Here is a 19510-nt window from a genome sequence, read left to right as displayed (position 1 = left end):
TACACCACATATAACATTAAACATACAATCACATCCATATATCCATCCATATCCATCCATACATGCATGCATACACACACATACATACATACATACATACATACATACTGTTACAGGCGCACCTGAAGTTTGCATTACGTCCTGTATGCCTTGCATGCTCAAATTTCCCAAGAGATTCGTTCACACACAATGTGGTCCCCTTCCACCTTCACAGCCGATCGATGGCCCCATACATGACCTCCCCTCAATTTCTGACCTTATAGCTGCCCTACAATCGTGTAAGAAACAGAGAGATTTGACCCTCGCGAAGAAGCTCTATGCACATATACGAGGTTTCGGCCTCGGAAAGAACGATTCTATTGATATTCATCTTATATCCATGTTTCTGGAATGTGGTAGCTTTCTCGAGGCCCAGCAAATCATCCTTCAGTTGCCTCAATATGATGAAAAAATTTGGACTTCTCTTATCTGTGGATATGTTGAACATGGACAGCTTCATAATGCGTTTGATATGTATGAAAGAATGGGTAAGGCATGTGTTTCTCCCACATGTTATACTTTGATGCCTTTTGTGAAAGCATATGCCAACACGCATGATGTAGAGAGAGGTCAATATATGCATATTCAGATAATGAAGTATGGATTTGAGATGGACATCTTTACTGGAAGTGGATTGGTTGATATGTATGCTAAATGTGGTTTACTACATGAAGCTAGGCATGTCTTTAACAACATGCCATTTGTAACAATTGTCTCGTGGACTGCACTTATAGCTGGATATGCTGAGCATGGTCCAGGTGAAGAAGCATTTCAGTGTTATGACCAAATGAAGCAACAAGGGGTTTCTTTAGATGCTTCCACATTGGTTTGCATCTTAAAAGCATGTGCTAGTGTTAGATCTCTTTACAAGGGAAGAGAAGCTCATGTCGACTCTGTTCTAAGAGGTTTAGATTCGAACAATTTCCTTGGTAATAGTTTGATCGATATGTATGCAAAATGTGGATCACTAACAGATGCACAGGTCACTTCCAACAACCTTCCTTCCCGCAATATTGTCTCATGGACAGCTTTGATTGGTGGATATGCAGAACATGGACCAGGCGTGGAAGCTCTTCATTGTTTTGAAAAGATGAAGCTTGAGGGTATATATCCCGATGCTGTCACATTTGCTTCTGCCTTGAAAGCATGTGGTAGCATAGGAGCACTGGAAAGTGGTCAGGAAATTCACATAGAAATTCCTCCAAGATATCTTGAAAAGTACTTTTTTCTTGGCAATGCTGTAGTTGACATGTATCTAAAATGTGGTAGTTTTGTAAAGGCCAAAGAAGCATTTGATAAGCTTCAACAAAGAGATTTGGCACCTTGGCATGCATTAATTGCTGGATATGCAGAACGAGGAGACAGTAAGCAAGTTATGGAATGTGTCAAGTGTATGCAATTAGAAAGGGTCTTTCTTGATTCCGGAGCATATGTTTCCATGTTAAAAGCATGTGCAAGCACAGAATCCATGCAGAAAAATCAAGAATTACATGCTGAAATTATGAAGAAGGGTTTTGAAAGAGACATATCTGTTGGAAACACTTTGGTAGATATGTACTCTAAGCAGGGTGCAGTTAAAGAAGCACATGAAATATTTGATACGCTATTAGTTCGGGATGTTGTGTCATGGACAGCGTTAATTGCAGGATATGTAGAAGGAAATCATCCACAAGAAGCAATTGCTTTCTTTGATCAAATGCATGTAGAAGGTGTTTCTCCAAATGATGTCACACTCGTTTGTGTCTTGAAATCTTGTGTAGATATGGGAGCCATATACAAAGGCCATGAGGCTCACATTGATATAATGCGGAAAGGGTTTGAAGGAGATGTTTCTATATGCAATTCTCTGATCGATATGTATGCGAGGTGTGGCTCGCTACCAGAGGCTGAAGGAATTTTCTATAATATACCACACCGAGACATAGTGTCATGGAATTCGATGATAAGGGGCTATGGAATGAATCATGAAGTGGACATAGCTCTACACTGCTTTGAAGAGATGCATAGACATGGTGTTCAACCAGATAATATAACATTCACTTGTCTACTTTATGCTTGCAGCCGTGCAAAGCTACTACATAAGGGCCAGGATATATTCAATATGATGATAGAGGAATATGCTATTTCACCAACAATAGATCATTATACGTGCATGGTGGATCTTTATGCAAAATCAGGGTACTTGGTCGAGATAGAGGATTTTCTTGATCCTGTGTCAGGTACTTCATTATGGACAGCATTACTAACAGCATGCAAAATGCATGGTGAAAGAGACATAGGTAATCGATGCTTTCAGCAGCTTGTTTGTGCAAATCCAGATCAGGCTGCTCCATATATTCTCATGGCAAAGACATATCTAAGTGATGATTTGCTTGATGATGGTTCATAGAGTAGTAAAAACTTGCAACTTCCTTGGAAGAGCGATATGGAGCATAGATATTCGGAGTGAAGAAATCTCGAATTCTCGATTGATGATTTTAACTTCCAATTTGCCATGTGCTTAATCCCCTACCATTCAACCTAGAAACCCTAAACCAGTTGATTACAAGATGATAACTCAATGGTGATAGGTATCTTCATGTCCATAAATCCTAGACTCTATAAAGTGGATTGTTGCAAGACAATATATTGAAGATGATTGGGAATTTGAGTTCCCTCCCCCCCTAAAGCTGATCCTTAACCCTTAACAGGTTGATTACAAGGGGATAACTTGACAATGATTGGGATGGGAAATTTGAGTTCCAATAACCCCTAAGACCTATCTAAACTGGTCCATTTCGAGAGGATATCCCCAGTGAATTGTGCTTACGTACAAGATTAAGCTCGTAAGGAAGACAAAAGGATCTATCTGTATATACACCATAAAGAAAGATTCGCATATATGCCTTTGAAAGTGAGTAGTGATTATGAATATGGCAATATGCATTTGGTCAAATCTCCAGTCTGCAAGCTATGTGATCAGTCACTGTTTTTATGGTAACAAGGGAGCTTTGGGTTTTGATTTCCAGCGGTAGCATGTTATGTCGTGATGGTTTGGCTCATCTTCATGTAGCTTCTGTCCAAGGAAATTCCCCAAAGGGGTGATAAATAAATAAGCTAGTGACAAAAGTGTGTAAAATTTCAATTTTTTGTGGGGCATTTGCATGCCTCCAATAGCCATAGATTGACCCATGCATGATATATTTGTGATATTCTCCATCTGTAATATTCGCAATATTTGAGAATACAAAATGACCCCAAGACCCGACTCAGAACCATTTGTTTTGAATTTACATAATAAAAATTATTTAATTTATTAAAAAAACAAATTTAATTCACTAAAATATAAATTAATTCACTAATAATGAATTAATTTACTAAAATATTAATTAATTAGGGTTCCTAATTTCAGTCAAAATTAGGGTTTCAGGAATTAAAATATGAATTAATTCACTAATAATGAATTAATTTACTAAAAAATTAATTCAATTCACTAATAATGAATTAATTTACTAAAACATTAATTAATTCACGAATAATTAATTTATTAGGGTTTCGACTGGAGTTTGGGTTTTCAGCTGAAACCCTAATTTGCAGGCCAATAACAGGATCCAAGGGGAGGCGAGGGTGTAAGCATCACGCACAAGATGCAGGGTGCAACGGTTGACCTCTTCGCTCACTGATTCGGTGTTGCTCGCTCACACTAGCTAGCATTGAAATAAACGATTTTTTTTTCAAATAAACGAATACTGTTAGTTGTATTCGTATTCGCATTCGTATTGTCAATGTGTTGGCAATAGCCATTCCACCCCTTTGTGTCGACGACCAAAACAATGAGCATACACATAATCATACATGGACGGAGTTAATTACGCTAGAGATAAGCTCATTAGCTCAATGCACAAATCTCTCTTTTAACCTAGAGCACCCAAATCTTCCAAAAGTCTTAATCTCTCTATTTACCCTTCCTTAATCATTGTATTAAGATCGTCGGAAGCTAGAGTGGAAATGCATTTGTAGAGGTCGAGGAATAGAAGAAGTCAGTTGGTACCATTTGCTTTTGTGATTTCTTAATGTTTTTCTTTACATTTCTGTTTGACTTGTGCATGACTAAGGTTTAAGTTAAGTTGGTTAGCTTGTTCTCATCCAACATATTTGTGTTAGGGTTAAGACTAAATGTTACATAGGAAGTTATGTGACTCGTTAATATGCGCAATGGTGGATTGACACCAAACCTTTACCTACTTCCCCAACAAGAGGGTAAATGTTTGCTCGATCTCGAAAAGCGATCTAACGTGAGAGAGAAGGTTGTTAGTCACGAAAACGTGTAGCATTTGGCATAGTTGTCATGGACTCAATAAATGCTTGTAATTAATTGGTTGAGCTTTTGATAATCTCTTGAGGCTACGAACATCTAACTTGATTTGCAAAGAGCTCTAGAGCAAAGTTCACAATAGAACTAACATCAATAGAATAGTCTTTAAGTAGGTTACAACAAAGAGAGTTATCCAAAGAAAAACAAATAGGCAAACCCTATTTTGTGCCAAGTTGTGAGGAGTTACAACCAAGCAATACTAATCCAATGCAAGCTCCTCAAAGAAGTAACGCTTAGAGGTAGAACAATCCACAACCTACAAACCAAGAACCTAAATTGTCACAAGCCATTTATAAATAAGTTTACGTTAATAAAAGAAAAAGAAGTAAATCTTGATAGAGGGACTTTATATCAAACCATTTACTCGTGTGTAGCTGCAATGGCTCAAGTAATCAAATGCAACAACAAAACATGTGTTGAGCAAGCTCAACTAGGTTTAGATATTTTGTCACTTATGTAACTTGGTAGTAGGTACATAAATAGAACCTAGTTAGTGCGTTGACCTTAAAACCTTAAATAGGACTTTGTACTTAAGTGGGATACATTCTAGATCCTCCACTCCCATGTACATTTAATATAGGACTTACATCCTTGTACCTATATTCTCCTCACACATGTGCACTCCTACACATGAGATCTATATAAACCTCATTGTGGGTAGTTCTGTAACTTGATGATGCTTATTAATATAGAGAGCTTGGTTATCTAGCTACACTCTTGTTAATCATCCCCCATTTATTTTATTGTTCATAAGTGTAACTTCATCTCTCTCTTTCAATCTCACATACACACACACATCACATAATCTTTCGTTGCTTAATCACATACATGATTAACTACTCACATAATTAGACACTGATTAACCCTTAGTTAATTATCTAATTATTAACAACATGGTTATCCAACCTTTCGACAGGCATCGCGAATGAGCAAGGCAAGGTAGCTCAATCTAGTAATATGGTCCTAACTTGCCAATGAGCACAACCATATAAAGAGGTTTAAACAAGTAGTAAGAGCATGTGAACTAATAGTGACTAACATGAAGGTCTTTATGGACTGACTTTAGACGATCAAGTTAGAAAATGGTTTCATACTTTACTAGAGGAAGTGAAACATGACTGCATTCTGACACAACCACATGTTGAACACATAATGAAAAATGAATTTTAATTAGAATACTTTCGTCAAGTAATTGCCACTATGGTGCCTTAATCGTTGTCCCCCCATATGTTATTCCCCATTAGACAATACACATCCATGGTTGTCATTGTGAACACGTGTCTTGCTATAAAGAAAATCCATGAGCCATCATATGCATAGATAGGTCCAATATTGCAACTCCCCCCAAACATTTTGGGGTTGTTAGATGGTTCCATACAACCCATGTGATCCCCATCTTAGTTGTCTTTCTATACAACAAATATCAAAGAGATTGCAAAATGAAATGCATAACCTTCTTTGTCCATGGTGGCAATATCAAGTAATGTAATATAATGTCATAGGTTCCATTATGCATTGTACAACTTTAAGACATACATGAAAGGGTCAAGATTGAGTACATGGCAATAATGCAATCTAGATGCCATGGCAAATTGGTCCTATGCCAGCATCCCCTTCTCAAGATTCTCACACGAGGCTCGTAAAAACACGAAAGAATTATTTGCGGAAGCTTGGCCTACAAATTGTTTCATAGATTAAAGGTGTAGACCTACATCGTCATCATTAGTTGCAAGCCTCCATAACATCACCAACAAGTGATCGATAACAATTGCAAACAACAATGAGCTAAGTGGGTATCCTTGAAGAATGGATATTGTGGGGCCAATATCTTATGTAACTCCATCATTAAGCATTACTCCAAACATTCATTTCTTGTAAGTTCTTACCCTAATAAAAATATAAGGGAGAACATGTGGTACATAATATGAACATGTAGCAAAACTGCAATGTCATGAGAAGGATTTAAACCCATGACTTTTTCAAAGAATATATGTAATCTTAAACATTATGATATATGTCACATTACATTGTTGTTACTTTCTGTATATTACTTAGATACATATATTATGAAATGTTGTCACCTCACACATTCATGCATGATTGCCAAGTGGCATATGCTTTGTGTTCTAATCTTGATGAACCATTTTGATTCAAAGCTAATCTTCAACATATTGTTGTATATCATGTTCTTATTGTTAATACATGATCAATCTCTTATTTACGTATCATTTTGTTATCTTTTACAATTCAATCTTATTGTTTGTAGTACTCAAGACATTACATCTTGCCCTAATAAAAATACATAATGAGACCTACCTATATGGTCTGAAACCCATTGTATGAATTAATTGAGAAACAAATAGCATAAGCTTTCTTCAAATCTAACTACACCATAATGAATTCATGACCATTTGTGTGTAATCTATGACCACTTGATCATTTGACACACCATTTTATGCAACATAACATGTGTGTGTGTGTGTCTCTCTCTCTCTCTCGCTCGCTCTCTCTCTCTCTCATACACACAAAATACACGAATTTCTCTCACAACCATTCATTGGTAGAGTTCTTGAACATCAAGAGTTGCTACACACATTCACATGTACCATGTGAAATGTAATATTTTTGGTCCCATAGGTCATATTTGACCTCCAAAGATGATAATTCAATCTCTCTCTCTCTCTTCACAATCTTTAGGGCAAGCATATGAAGTTAGTTATAATAGAGAACCAAATTGGATTCAATACACGTATGCCCAATTTACAAAAGACAACAATCTCAATGTCTAGTTGGAGATTCTCTATGACAAAGGAAGCTCGATTACCACCAACAAAGAGGTGGAAAAGGAATTCCTTCACTACACAAAAACCTATCTACTATTCTGAAATCACGTGACAAATAATTTGTTGAAAGTAGACTTTATTGGCGTTGCCAAGTTACCTTGGCATCTGCTGTTCACGACGCACATAGTTAAAACAATCCAGTCATTGTTAGAAATAAAAAAACAAAAAGGAAGAATATCAATCTGAGAGGTATCACATCAGGAAGAAGGCATCAATGAGGTCATTTATCTCATGTGGGATATTTGTCATGTGATGCCACTTAATGATATTCTCACTGTAACCAGCAAAAGTCTCTCTTGGGCAGACAGTGTACACTGGAATGAAATTTGGTACATGAAACCTTCACTCACACATGCTTTCTCCAATAAAGAATTCAACCACTTGTATATGATATTGCTATGTAATACCTTTCAAGCAACAATTTCCTTTTAGAAATGATGGCTTCATTGACTTTACATTTTTGCACTCTGTAGTATGTATGTTCGGTTTATCACATTGCTTATCAAACTGACAGCAACAACGAAAATGCTCGAATACTGAAGGAAAATCAGATAAGGAATCAGAAAGAATTATCTAGAATTATGTATCGTACACATCATATAAACACCATTCCCTCTACTTCTCCCCACTGCACATAAGACATTGTACTCAAGCTGTTCAGTCATGGCAGAATGACCTCATCACTGATCAAATACTATGCAGAATTTCTCCTTATGCTTTTGAAAAAACCACTTCGCCTATCTGACTGGCTTGGTAGAGTGACATGCCTGACAAAATATAGCTGAACATTTTACCGTAACAAAAACTTTAGCACAGAAATCAATTAACAAACAATACTTCTCATTAATCAGAGAGATGCTAACAAATAAACATTGAATGTGAGGAATGAAATGTACCTCATCTGAATTGGCAATACCTAGCATCTGCAAAGAAATAGTGTTATCAAGAAGCTTTTGATTATTGAAGGTCAAGCAGAAATTTCCCCAAACATGTGGCCTGACGGAAGATGCATCAAAATAAGATTATTAAATTTAACCATACGCAAAAGAAAACTCTTTGTATCAAGCATACAGAAGATCCTCAAAATAAACAATGAGAAACACCAAAAACAATGAAAAGTAAAAGAAGGAAAGGAAAATGATAATAAAATCAGCGAAAAGGGTGAGCAATTGATATATCCTACCATGAAATCTGACATCCACACATTTCAAACTTTTTCTGTAAAGCGTTTTTCAGACCAAGAACTGTAGCTTTCTTTGATACTTCTAGAGCTACAAGATAAAAGGAGGCATAAGCTGGCTGTGTAAAAATAGTATTTACTAAGGGAAGAACTTTAAAGGATATGTCTTGGACGCTAATATATGAAAGAGAAAGCATACTGAATGAAGTGTTGTCCATCTTGTGGATGCATAGTTCTATCGTCTCTTTAGAATGCAGTGGTGAAGATTTACGAGTAAAGGTTGAAATCTTCTGCGTCCTAACTGTTCTCATCTCAGACATGTCCTGTAACTCTATTTCTCTATTATTTCCCTTGACAATAAGAGAAGCATGTTCTTCTCCTATCTCTGTTTCTTCTCGTTTTTCATCTACTTCGTCATCGGAAAAGCTTACAAACTCAACATTCGCACATTTTATCCTCTGATACTGTTCCACTTTCCCTCCGCAAACAAGCTTGGCTAGCTCCATCATAACGACTCCTCTGAAACAAAATCATAAGCAGAAACTTGTCATATAAGTCTGATGAAAGAACTTAGAGCCAGGAAACTGTAAAGCTCTCGCAAATACAACTTCAGACTCGCACATAAAGCTTACCTTGTAAAACGTAAAAACAATTTCTAACGCATGAAGCTTACCTCAGAAAGCCTGCAAATACAGGAATAGAGCGACCTCCGAAATGCGGAAGGCTACTTTAGCTCGGAGCGGAGAAATGTCACCTAAAAAACAGAGATACGTTTGTGATGATGATGAAGCAGAAGAGGAGACAAAGATATAGCACAAGAGAAGAGACAAGACAAGAAAAACCTAAGATAATGCGAAGACGTTTGAGAGCCGCGGAGAGAAATTACCTGTGAGATGAAGTCCAGGAGGGAGAAGAAGGTGCAGCTGTGGGGAGTCGAAAGGGAGCCAAAAATCAACGGATTGATGAGACAGGAGACAGGAAGATCGATGAGGAAGAAGAAGAAGAAGAAGAAGAAGGTGTAGGCCATGGCAGAAGCTCTACACCATCGTCTCGATTCATTAGTACGGGTCGAGGCAGGATTCAAAGTCTGCAGAAGGTGAATGACGAATGACGAATGGCGAATGACGAAGACGAAGACGAAGATGAAGATGAAGATGAAGATGAAGCACCAGAGATTTGCAAATAAAGAAATGGAAGAATAGCATAAAATTGGAGAAGTAGAAAAAAGCAAAAAGCAAATGAATGAACGAATTGAATGAAATTGGTTCCGTCTTCTGCTTTTAACGTTTTCTTTTGTTCCGTTTTTTTTTGGACGTCAGGGATTTTTTGACCTCTGTTTGTGTTTTTATTTATTTACTCTTTCTGTTTTCCGTTCTGTTTTGGTTTCCTTTTCTGTTCTTTAAGTCCATCTCCATTTCATACCCAAATCCATATCCATGAATGAATTGAGTGGAACTGCAGGAGCAAAAGAGACCACACAAACAAGTGAATAAAGGAAGGAACACACAAAATGTTTGTAGGAGGCCTGACAAGACTCTCGTGCGTGTGAAGTCCCAAGGTTTTGTCAATGACTCCCTCGTCGGGCTGGACCGGGGCCCACGCGGCCTCCTCTTTAAATCTACCTAATATATACATATAGCCCCACTCATATGGTGGCTCATAGATTCTCTCCTTTCTTTATGTCGGTGTCTGAAGGAGGGACTAACCGCCATCGACAACTCCTGTCGCTTCCTTCCTTTTCTTTTTTAATGTGAAAGAACATGTCAAGCATGGGAAAAAACAATAGGTTATGGCCATCTCGGTGGCATAGAAATAGCTTGATTAAGTGTTCGCAATCGAAGGTAGCTCGTTGTTTATTTACCTCTTACATATAGTGTATCGATCTACTTCGACACATGCTTCCCTCTCCTAAAACGGAAAACATGCAATTTCGAAAGTGTTGTCAAGACTCCATTGGTGAGACAAATCTCTCTTCTTTTGGATATGCCCATCTCAACATCCAAGGTATAACATAAATTATCATTATTGACCCATATAAATTACATTATGCCTTGGATATCGAGGAAGACATACCCAAAGAGAGGAGAGCTTGCCTTACCAATAGAGGCTTCATAAATTCTCAAGATGTTACAATGAAAGGAGTAGCTAGTCCCCTTTATATAACCCAATGTCTTAGGTTCAAGACTACCAATTGTTCCCATGTGTTGTAGGCCTTTATGGATTTGTCCCAAGTCCTAGGATAAGAGGTCTCCTAATTATCCTACCCTTAAACCATTAAAATTAGCTTTATTGGTCCCAAGGTTATGCCTGAAATGTGCATTTCCTGTTTCCAAAACATTGCACAATTGTAATGACAAATCAATATGATGGAAGTTAGCTTTAAGAATGTGCTCTTTCTCCAAGTGACATTACACACATTTTGATCTAATCATCTAATTTAGAATTTTCAAATTTCTCTAGATCTCAAATGTTTAGTTCAATCATCATGACTCCTTTCACAAAAATGAGGTTTAGAAGGTAAATACTTGTGAATAACCAGACTTTTATGGTTATTGTGTTATCATTAAAACCAAGAAGTTATTTCAAGCAACTACTGTGAAACATAGTTATGAATGTCAACACCAAAAGGAAGATCGAGATGGTAGATAAATGAACCAATATTCTACAAGATTGTGAAATGTCTAGACTAGTGTGAGACTAATATAGCACACTTGCGAAATGTCTACACTAGTTCGTGTAGATAAAGATTTGGAATATGGTGGTATATGCAAAAACTTTTTACGAGTGTTACGAACAATACTTGGGATAACATATTTAACCATTAGCAAACCCAGGGGTAAAATGTTAGGGATAGCAATCCAAAAAGATATACCTATACTTCGAGCAAATAGAATTGCAAATCACTTATGGTATGAATACAACAACTAGTTCAGTTTTGAATAACCAAGGATCACTTCCAACAAAGACAATATATTCCTTTAGAAGAAGCTTAATAACAAGGATGCATATTATGATTGGCATAAAAGCATGCTCTACCTCAAGTAGTCTTGAGATGTTGTCGAAACTCTATTGGTGCGACAAAGCTCTCTTATTTTGGATCCATTCGTCTCAACATGAAAGATATAACATAAATTAATATTTAGTGTTATAGGACACTAATGACATTTTGTGTTCATCTCTTATCCTTAACTTGGGGGTGGTTGGTGTGGTCAAGCCCCTTTAAACCATTATTTCTTTATCTAAATATTCATCGTTTATCCTTAGTGTTTCAATTTGTAATATTAACAAAGCATTTGTGACCCTAACTATGACGAAGGCTTTTGTTGCTATTACACTTTATGAGTGCCCAAATGCAAGATCCTCATTGAAATTCTAATTTATAATCACTTTACTCTTTTGCTTATTTCAAGTTTTCTGAAGTTTAACAAATCTCTGCTTCGAAACCAATTACCCATTCAATGGCTAGCAAATTAACCAATATTAATAGGAAATTGGTATATTCACAGTTTTTTTGGGGGGATGGAATCTGGCTATCATTTGTAATTAACTCAAAAAAAAAACTGTGAAAATACAGAAAAAACTGTGAATTTACCAATTTCCTATTAATATCTCCATACATTTCAGAACCACATATTTTTTTCTTCTAAAACTTGATTTTTTATCATAAGAAGAGACAAGGCAAAAGACACGTTCCTGACTTTCTTATAGATGTTTTTGAAATGATCTCCTTAATCAATAACCTCATTGTTTGTTTAATTTTGTTCACCCAAGTGTTCATATGTGTTTTTGGTAAAACAGGTTTGAAAACCTTGTTTAGTCAAAAGGAATGTGTAATGCCACATCCTAATAAACCTCTATTTAAATATTTTGGCAACAAAGTGAATATTTGATAATATAATATTTTTCATATATTATATTAATAGGCTCATTTGATATTGAATCAATACCCCTAGCCTCCACAATGTGTATTTGATCAAGAGAAGAGACACAAAACAATAAGAGTTGCATTAAGTACATCTACATGTCATAGTATTGCCTTGATTTATACGTTCCATGCTCAAAACCATGCGATAACAACCCTCTCTGCTAGTGTACACGACTCTCTCATGTAACATTGGTTATGGGTTCTATAGCTCATGCATGGTGTTCTCTTCTCAAGAATGATAATTTTATATGTGGTCTTCTTGTAAAAACTCTCATATAGTTTTGACATGCAAACCAATGCTACTATTTCGACCCCTTGAATCATGGAAGTAAGTCAACTTTGTGAAGCTAATCTTTTAAGAGCAAATTGCTAGCGTTAACTTCAAAAAGTGACAAAATGTGTATTAAACACGACATCTAACGCTTGAGAGCAAAATGCAACATCATTAAAAAGTGACAAAATGTTTATTGAACACGACATCTAATGTTTGAGAACTAAAGCAAAGCAACATAGTTTAAGTTGCAACACACAAACTTAGTTTAAGCAAAGAATTTGATAGGGGGCATGTGCACGATGACAAAGGACATGCAACATTTTATAGCGTGGTTAACATGTAAGTATTATTTTATCTCCTTCCCTCCATCTACCTATGGTAGACTCTCACTAATGATACAATGGTTCTCCTCCTCCTTTACCATAGTGTGTGAAATTTAACTCAACCCGAGGCACTACCTCCATCCAAAGGGTACAAATGGATTTGGGCTCCAACTTATTGACCTTTCACATACGCGCGCACACAAACACTCTATATTGTAATTAGCTTACCCTAGTGGTATGTTATTACACTAGGGTGCACTAAGTCTTGATTGGGAAACCTTACCAACTAAGCTGCATCCATCTAGAAATAGGGTGCACTACGTCTTGGGTTCAAAACCCAATTTCCTCACCTCTATTACTTCATACATATCTCTTAATTTACTAGATGCCATTGTAGAATGTCGGGATTGAACCCATAACCTCCTAGTCTCCATTTGGCAGCCTTACCAATTGAGCCGCATCCATCTAGAAATAGGGTGCACTGCGTATTGGGTTCGAAACCCAATTTCCTCACCTCTATTACTTCATAGAATAATATCTCTTAATTTACTAGATGCCATTGTGGAATGTAGGGATTGAACCCATAACCTCTTAGTCTCCATTGGGCAACCTTACCAATTGACATGCATCCATCTAGAAAAAACAAAACACACACATCATGATTTAATCACATGCAACCCTTTGATCCATCCATTCACTGAACAATTCTAAATTGATGTGATTAGTAATAGCATGTGGGAAAAAGGGTCGGGCCATTTGATGTAGCGGACGTGGTGATCATCCAGTGCACAATTCAGTGCCCGTATTTGATGATCAATATATATATAGTAAAATGATACCAAGAACGATCAAGCAAGACACTCTTGTAGACTACAAGAAGTAGTGGTATAGAGTAAATGTTGTGGTGTGATGAAATGAGACGTTTTATTTGGGAGGGGGAGGGAGGTTAGGACACATTTGTAAATATTCTATTCATTGGGCCCATATTCGTAAATTCGTAACTTTCTGTGTATTCTCTCTCGTCACGACATTATTACGACACACACGCGCACACACGAGAAGAAGAAGAAGGAGAAGAAGAAGAAGAAGAAGAAGGAGACAGCTATGGCGATGGCTATGGCGAGCTTCTAAGTCTCCTCAGATCAGGCACGCACGTTCAGAGACTCGAAACCTCCCCTCCTCTCTCTCTCTGTCTGTCTGTCTCTCTCTCTGTCTCTCCCTTCATCGCCGAAGGATCCACAAATAAGGTATGGTTCTTAAAGCTTCTTGTTCGTGCCTTTCCCTTTCCCCTTTTCTCCCTTGTCTCTTGTCTACACGGTTTAAACAAATGGATCCTGTTATGCACAGAGATTCTGCTATCTCGTGCTGTTTCTGCCCCCTTTCTGCCTTTCTATTCTCCTTCCTGCCTGGATAGGGAACTCCTACCTTCACTGGTTTCCCCATTCCCATAGTTTTCGTTTCTTTCTGTAATTCAAAGTTCAAGAGATATGATCACTATGTGGAATTCTAGGTCTAGGTCTATTCGTCCTTCAGAAGGGATTCGACTTTTATTTCATCTTCAGTTTTTGCCTGTATGTGGTTTGTAACATCCACAGAAGGAATATCTTCCTCTTTCCTCACACAAGGATCTTGCTACTACTAATAGAGAGATATCAAGTGTTTTTTATCAGGTCTTTCAAGTATACAAAAGAGGAAAGAAAAAGAAAAGAAAAAATGCCTAAGGATAGAAGAACCAGTCCTGCTAATACGTCACAGAAAAGCCGATATCATGCATATAAGAGCCGTGGTAAGGCCCTTTTTGAGGCTGATCCATCAGAAGCTTCTCCAGGAAAGAAAGATTGGAAAGATGCACTTTGTCCAATATGTATGGATTTTCCACATAATGCTGTCCTTCTCCTATGCTCTTCACATGATAAGGGATGCCGCCCATACATGTGTGATACAAGCTATCGGCATTCAAATTGCCTTGATCAGTATCAAAAGGCTCATCTTGGGAAAATGAAGACTTGTGCTTCAAGGGATCCAGTCCCAGAAACCTCATTGGGGCAAAATCTAGAGGAAAGAGTAGAGAGAGTGTGGAATGCAGTGAATCCGACTGACATCATTAGCAGTAGACAGAACGTTGCTTTGACTGGAGTAACTGAAACTACCCCAATCCAAGGTGTGGACGAAGGAGCAGTGTTTATGGAGGAAGGTGAATGTCGAGATGAAGGGGGTTCGTCCTCATTTGTCAAAGGGAATGTGAAGGGTCTTATCTGCCCTCTTTGTAGAGGCAATGTCACCGGATGGAAAGTGGTGAACCCGGCGAGAGAGCATTTAAACCACAAGCCAAGGAGTTGTGCCCAAGAGTCTTGTTCGTTTGTGGGAAGTTATGAAGAACTCCGTGTACATGCTCGGCACGAACATCCCTTAGCTCGGCCTTCCGAGATCGATCCTGTGCGCGAGAGAAATTGGAGCCGTATGGAGAGAAGAAGAGATTTGGGTGATGTTCTTAGCACGATTCATTCTACTATGCCTGGTGCAACCGTGATGGGAGATTATGTGATCGAACATGGGGATGGAGAAGGGCAAGAAGAAGAAGAAGATGAAGAAGAAGAGGGTGATTTTCCTGGTGATGATGGGCACTGGTGGACAGTCTTCTTGCTTTTCCAGATTTTCGGGCCTTCAAGCGGGTCCACTAATGAAGGCTTGCGTTTGCGAAGCCAATTAAGAGTTCCTCGCCGGAGCTTATGGGGAGAAAGCTTGCCTCGTAACACTAATGCACATGTAGATTCTACTACATCTTCGGGGAGCAGTGATGCCGAAGAGATAGCTCTTGAATCATCTAGAAGGCGAAGACGAAGCCAGCACAGACCTGATCATTAACACACTCGAGAATGAGAAACCGATAATATCTACATGCTTTTATTTGAGTGTGTTGAACACAAAGCCCTCTAAATATCCCCACCTCGGGACGGTCTCAATGGCAAATGAGTTGTTTCACGCTTTTGTGAGACCATTTATGATTATGGAAGTAATAGCTTTGTATTAAAAAAAAGCCTTGCTCTTTTGGGTTCAGATCCGAATCAACCAGTCACTTGTTATATATATTCCTTCTCATCTCTATGATGATGAGGAGATGGTCTTAACCTTTATAACAAGCGATCTACGTTGTGAATTTTATGGAATAACTGCCCCGTCTTTCCAGATTTAGGGACTCTCAACGTTTCATCCGTCTCTATGATGAGTTATGCTTAATGTGATATTAATGGCCAATAGGAAAGATAATCCTGTCTTCTTTTATACTAACTGGGAATCCATGAAATGCTTCAAATGTTTCCACTTTCACTGTAATCACCATAAATTGAGTGAACTCATTCAGTTCCAGCCTCCTTGGAAGCCAAACAGCATGTCCAAATGCTATTTTTGTTGCCTTTAATGGAAAAGGAAGGCGACTATGCTATTATCTTACAAGAGATGTATTCTTGTGTGGCGTGAATGTTTTTTAATTGAATTAAAAGCGACATAGCCTAAGCCCCTCCATCTTTGGTTTTGGCTCAGCATGATAAGTTTGCATGCAAGCTAAGATCAAGCCAAAGAAAACAATGAAATCGAAGATCAACTCTATATCCATTTCTGCTATTGGTTTGTTTAACTTGTCCTTTAAAAATGCAACCAATGAAATCCTCATCATGCATCTATATTTATTTTTGTTTGATCTTTTTTGTTGGAAAGAAACTCATGGGTGTGCCAAATCACGTTGAAGACTTGTCGGATATGTTATAATAATCTGTCGACGAAACTATATATGGAGAACCTTCAGCATCAAGTAACTATCCTGTCAAGTAACTATCCTGTCAAGTTAATGCACTATATGATACTACTGGGTGAATGAAGCGCTAAAGCCGTGTATCCGTATAAACTACCAATGAATTACATCAAAGAAGTTCTTAAATCAAACACAAAAACTCTAGTTTGATTAATATTATTCATGGTCATCAAATATGTGCGTTAAGTTTTACTCAATGAAACCTTTGGATTCTCATCGATGGAAATTTTGAACATGTTTTGGGAAAAGGCTATGCTTACTATTTTTGAACAATGGTGTCCACTCTACATCCATCAATGCTAATAGTAACCCATTCAACTTGTCCTATAGGACATGCAAGCAAGAAAATTCTAGATGTCCGTAGTTGTCTAAAATGAAACTACCATAAGAAGACTAGTCACGTTTAAGAACTTAATATTCTTGTTGAATCAAATTTTGGTAGTGCAATTCTTTATATGTTTTGATTGTACACCATGCTTGTAAGAGAATTTGTGCACAAATTAACCCAAGCACTATGCAATACTTAAAGCCCAAACAAAGGATCAAGTTTATCAATTGGTGTAAGAAAATCATCTTAATAAATTGATCTCAACAATACATTTGTGATAATTGCAATAAAACATGCATCATGACCAAACACCTTGATGTTGATAATAATTTTTATGAAAAATCCATTATGATCAAACACCATGCATATCTTGGCCATCACATAATCAAAACTTGTACCTATACTGGTCATCAATCATGTAAACAAATTGTTGGAATGACGTTACGTCTCCCAAATACTAATAACATGTAGAGAAATTGTGATAGTGACAACACATGGCGTACGATAATTATCACCCCACATTTTGATGGTAACCACCAAAAGTCAAGATGGTGTTTCTTGGAAACCTAACTTGTCTAAGATACAAGAGCACTTTGTTTCCACTTACATTCACTTGTCTAACCCCCCTAGGCAAATGCGTTCTCATACTAGCCATGTCATTGGTGGTCCACAAGAACAATATAATGAACATAACCATCTATCTCAACCTTTATCATTGTTTTATATCAACAAACACACATTCCAGAACACATCTATCATGACAAAAGCTAATGTGCTAATCGATGAAACATTTCTTGAATGGCACTAGTTTTTAGACTTAGTCGAGTTGTCATTAAGGTGGAAGTAAAGGTAGACAAAGTTTTTAATTTGATAACCATAAATATGTTGTGGTCAGTAGTATTCGTGACCACAAAAGTACATGGTTTGTATATATGAAATTGGTGACAAATTATAAATGGCCATTCAAGATACCTCAGTCTTAGTTTTTCCACTATTGTCCCCTAATCTATTTCATCATTTCCATTAACACAAATAAGCTTACCCCAATAACTTTTTTTTGCCACGATGATTAAGACACATGATCTCACCCACTAAACCATTAGTGTCAAACATCAAGTTGGCAAGTGGCTATCCTCTTGGCACATGCTTTGTAGAATCAAAGGTTGATGGTCTTCCCTAGAATGCAACCTAGGCCCAAATCATGAATGAAACTCCCTGCAACCATGTGAACATATCACTCCATTAACTGACACATATATTTGATGAACTATTTAAATGACGAGGATGAGCAAACACTTTTGAGTGAAGTAGAAAAATGTCTAAATTTCACAAGAGTAAAATTACAAGGCCATTTTCACTCAAAAAGAAATGCCATCCTTAATTACTACAACAATATTTAAGATTCAAGTTTGCATTGTCACTATTAGGCGCATGAGGGAGGAGTGCACAACTATCTAAATCTAAACATATTAGCCTACCACATGAGAGAATGGTAACAATGGTCATCCGATGCAACCAATTTGAATGATATTGCGACAATTGAACATGTATTGTGATAATGTGAGAACCATAATTACATTAAGATAGCATGACAAGTTACAAGTACAACCATACCTATATTATACATGTGCATACAAAACACAAAAGATTGTAGCATAGTAAGAGTTGAACTCCCGACTTTCTACTTGTAAGTAATACACAGTTACCAAGAAAGCCACTTCTGAGATAAATTTATCTTCTTGAACCGTTTCCATTCAAAGGCATTCTCGAGTCTTCTAGACATCCTATTCTTGCTTGTCTTTGAGCTATTATATACTTGATTATATCTAAGATCTCTTACTAATCTTTCGTGCATTTCATGCATGTTTTCAAGTTTTTCCATGTATTCACCTTATTGTATTGTAAGTTCATAACAATGTTAACCACATCACATAGCATGCTTTAGTTTGCTTTGAGCCAAAGCTAGTTTTTGTTTTCATATTTGTATTTCTATCAATATGGAGGAGTTTGGAACAAGCATGTCAATCATGACATCCTTGAAACTACAAGTTCAACGACTTGGCTCAAGTATTCTTAGTTCTAGCAAAGCAATCACAAACTTATAACGAAGAACTCAAAGAGCACGTAGCCTCTCACATATCTACATGTAGTCCCAAAGTGGACTATCAAAGCCTAAGATAGATTGTGATCGGTATGTGAGACAGGGCAACACAAATTTCCCAATTAATGATTCCCAAAAGTGTGACATTACAATGCAAATGACTTTAGTAATTAGGCATCTAAGGAAATATGTGCTTGGGATAATCTTCAATCATGTGTCAACGCATGCATCATCTAAATTTGTGTTGGTTTTTTCAAGCCATTGCCGAAGGCCCACCACCATTGCCCACCAAAGAAACACTTTTACACATGATGAAAAATGAGATTGCCATCTTG

The 19510-nt window shown here is 37.3% G+C and overlaps 3 protein-coding genes across 6 annotated transcripts; 2 read left to right on the top strand and 1 right to left on the bottom strand.

The window, feature by feature from the left end:
• The first annotated feature begins 110 nt into the window (after positions 1-110).
• On the top strand, positions 111-3138 carry LOC147852954 (pentatricopeptide repeat-containing protein At2g33680-like). The gene has a single exon (XM_087332867.1). It carries the CDS (start codon positions 146-148, stop codon positions 2426-2428), a length of 2283 nt encoding a protein of 760 aa, XP_087188993.1. The 5' UTR covers positions 111-145; the 3' UTR covers positions 2429-3138.
• Positions 3139-7556: 4418 nt separating this feature from the next.
• Positions 7557-9518, bottom strand: LOC147852953 (uncharacterized). 4 transcript variants are annotated; one of them, XM_087332885.1, is made up of 6 exons: positions 9303-9518; positions 9090-9170; positions 8616-8935; positions 8420-8507; positions 8133-8232; positions 7557-8017 (listed from the first exon to the last, which is right to left on the bottom strand). In XM_087332885.1, exons 3-6 carry the CDS (start codon positions 8923-8925, stop codon positions 7931-7933), a joined length of 585 nt encoding a protein of 194 aa, XP_087189011.1. In that variant the 5' UTR covers positions 8926-8935; positions 9090-9170; positions 9303-9518; the 3' UTR covers positions 7557-7930. The 4 variants fall into 4 exon arrangements, with proteins under 4 accessions (XP_087189011.1, XP_087189010.1, XP_087189015.1 ...); XM_087332884.1 differs by having other exon boundaries at positions 9090-9518; XM_087332889.1 differs by having other exon boundaries at positions 7557-8003; positions 9090-9518.
• A 4500-nt stretch (positions 9519-14018) lies between these two features.
• LOC147852952 (uncharacterized) lies at positions 14019-16146 on the top strand. Its single transcript, XM_087332878.1, has 2 exons — positions 14019-14185; positions 14609-16146. Exon 2 carries the CDS (start codon positions 14652-14654, stop codon positions 15801-15803), a length of 1152 nt encoding a protein of 383 aa, XP_087189004.1. The 5' UTR covers positions 14019-14185; positions 14609-14651; the 3' UTR covers positions 15804-16146.
• Positions 16147-19510: the final 3364 nt, after the last annotated feature.

Source organism: Azolla caroliniana, unplaced genomic scaffold (assembly GCF_043228905.1).
Source record: "Azolla caroliniana isolate FFs.n. ecotype wild unplaced genomic scaffold, voAzoCaro1.0.p SCAF_17, whole genome shotgun sequence".
Classification (NCBI taxonomy): Eukaryota; Viridiplantae; Streptophyta; class Polypodiopsida; order Salviniales; family Salviniaceae; genus Azolla; species Azolla caroliniana.
This window is presented reverse-complemented; position numbering and strand designations above follow the sequence as displayed.

Excerpts from the sequence above, each read along its gene's own strand:
- LOC147852954 (XM_087332867.1), top strand. The coding sequence starts at position 146 with ATGCCTTGCATGCTCAAATTTCCCAAGAGATTCGTTCACACACAATGT.
- LOC147852953 (XM_087332884.1), bottom strand. The coding sequence starts at position 8,925 with ATGATGGAGCTAGCCAAGCTTGTTTGCGGAGGGAAAGTGGAACAGTAT. Across the intron at positions 8,233-8,419 it reads TGTGGATGTCAGATTTCATG|GCCACATGTTTGGGGAAATT; the intron begins GTAGGATATATC and ends ATCTTCCGTCAG. Across the intron at positions 8,018-8,132 it reads GTATTGCCAATTCAGATGAG|CTATATTTTGTCAGGCATGT; the intron begins GTACATTTCATT and ends TAAAATGTTCAG.
- LOC147852952 (XM_087332878.1), top strand. The coding sequence starts at position 14,652 with ATGCCTAAGGATAGAAGAACCAGTCCTGCTAATACGTCACAGAAAAGC.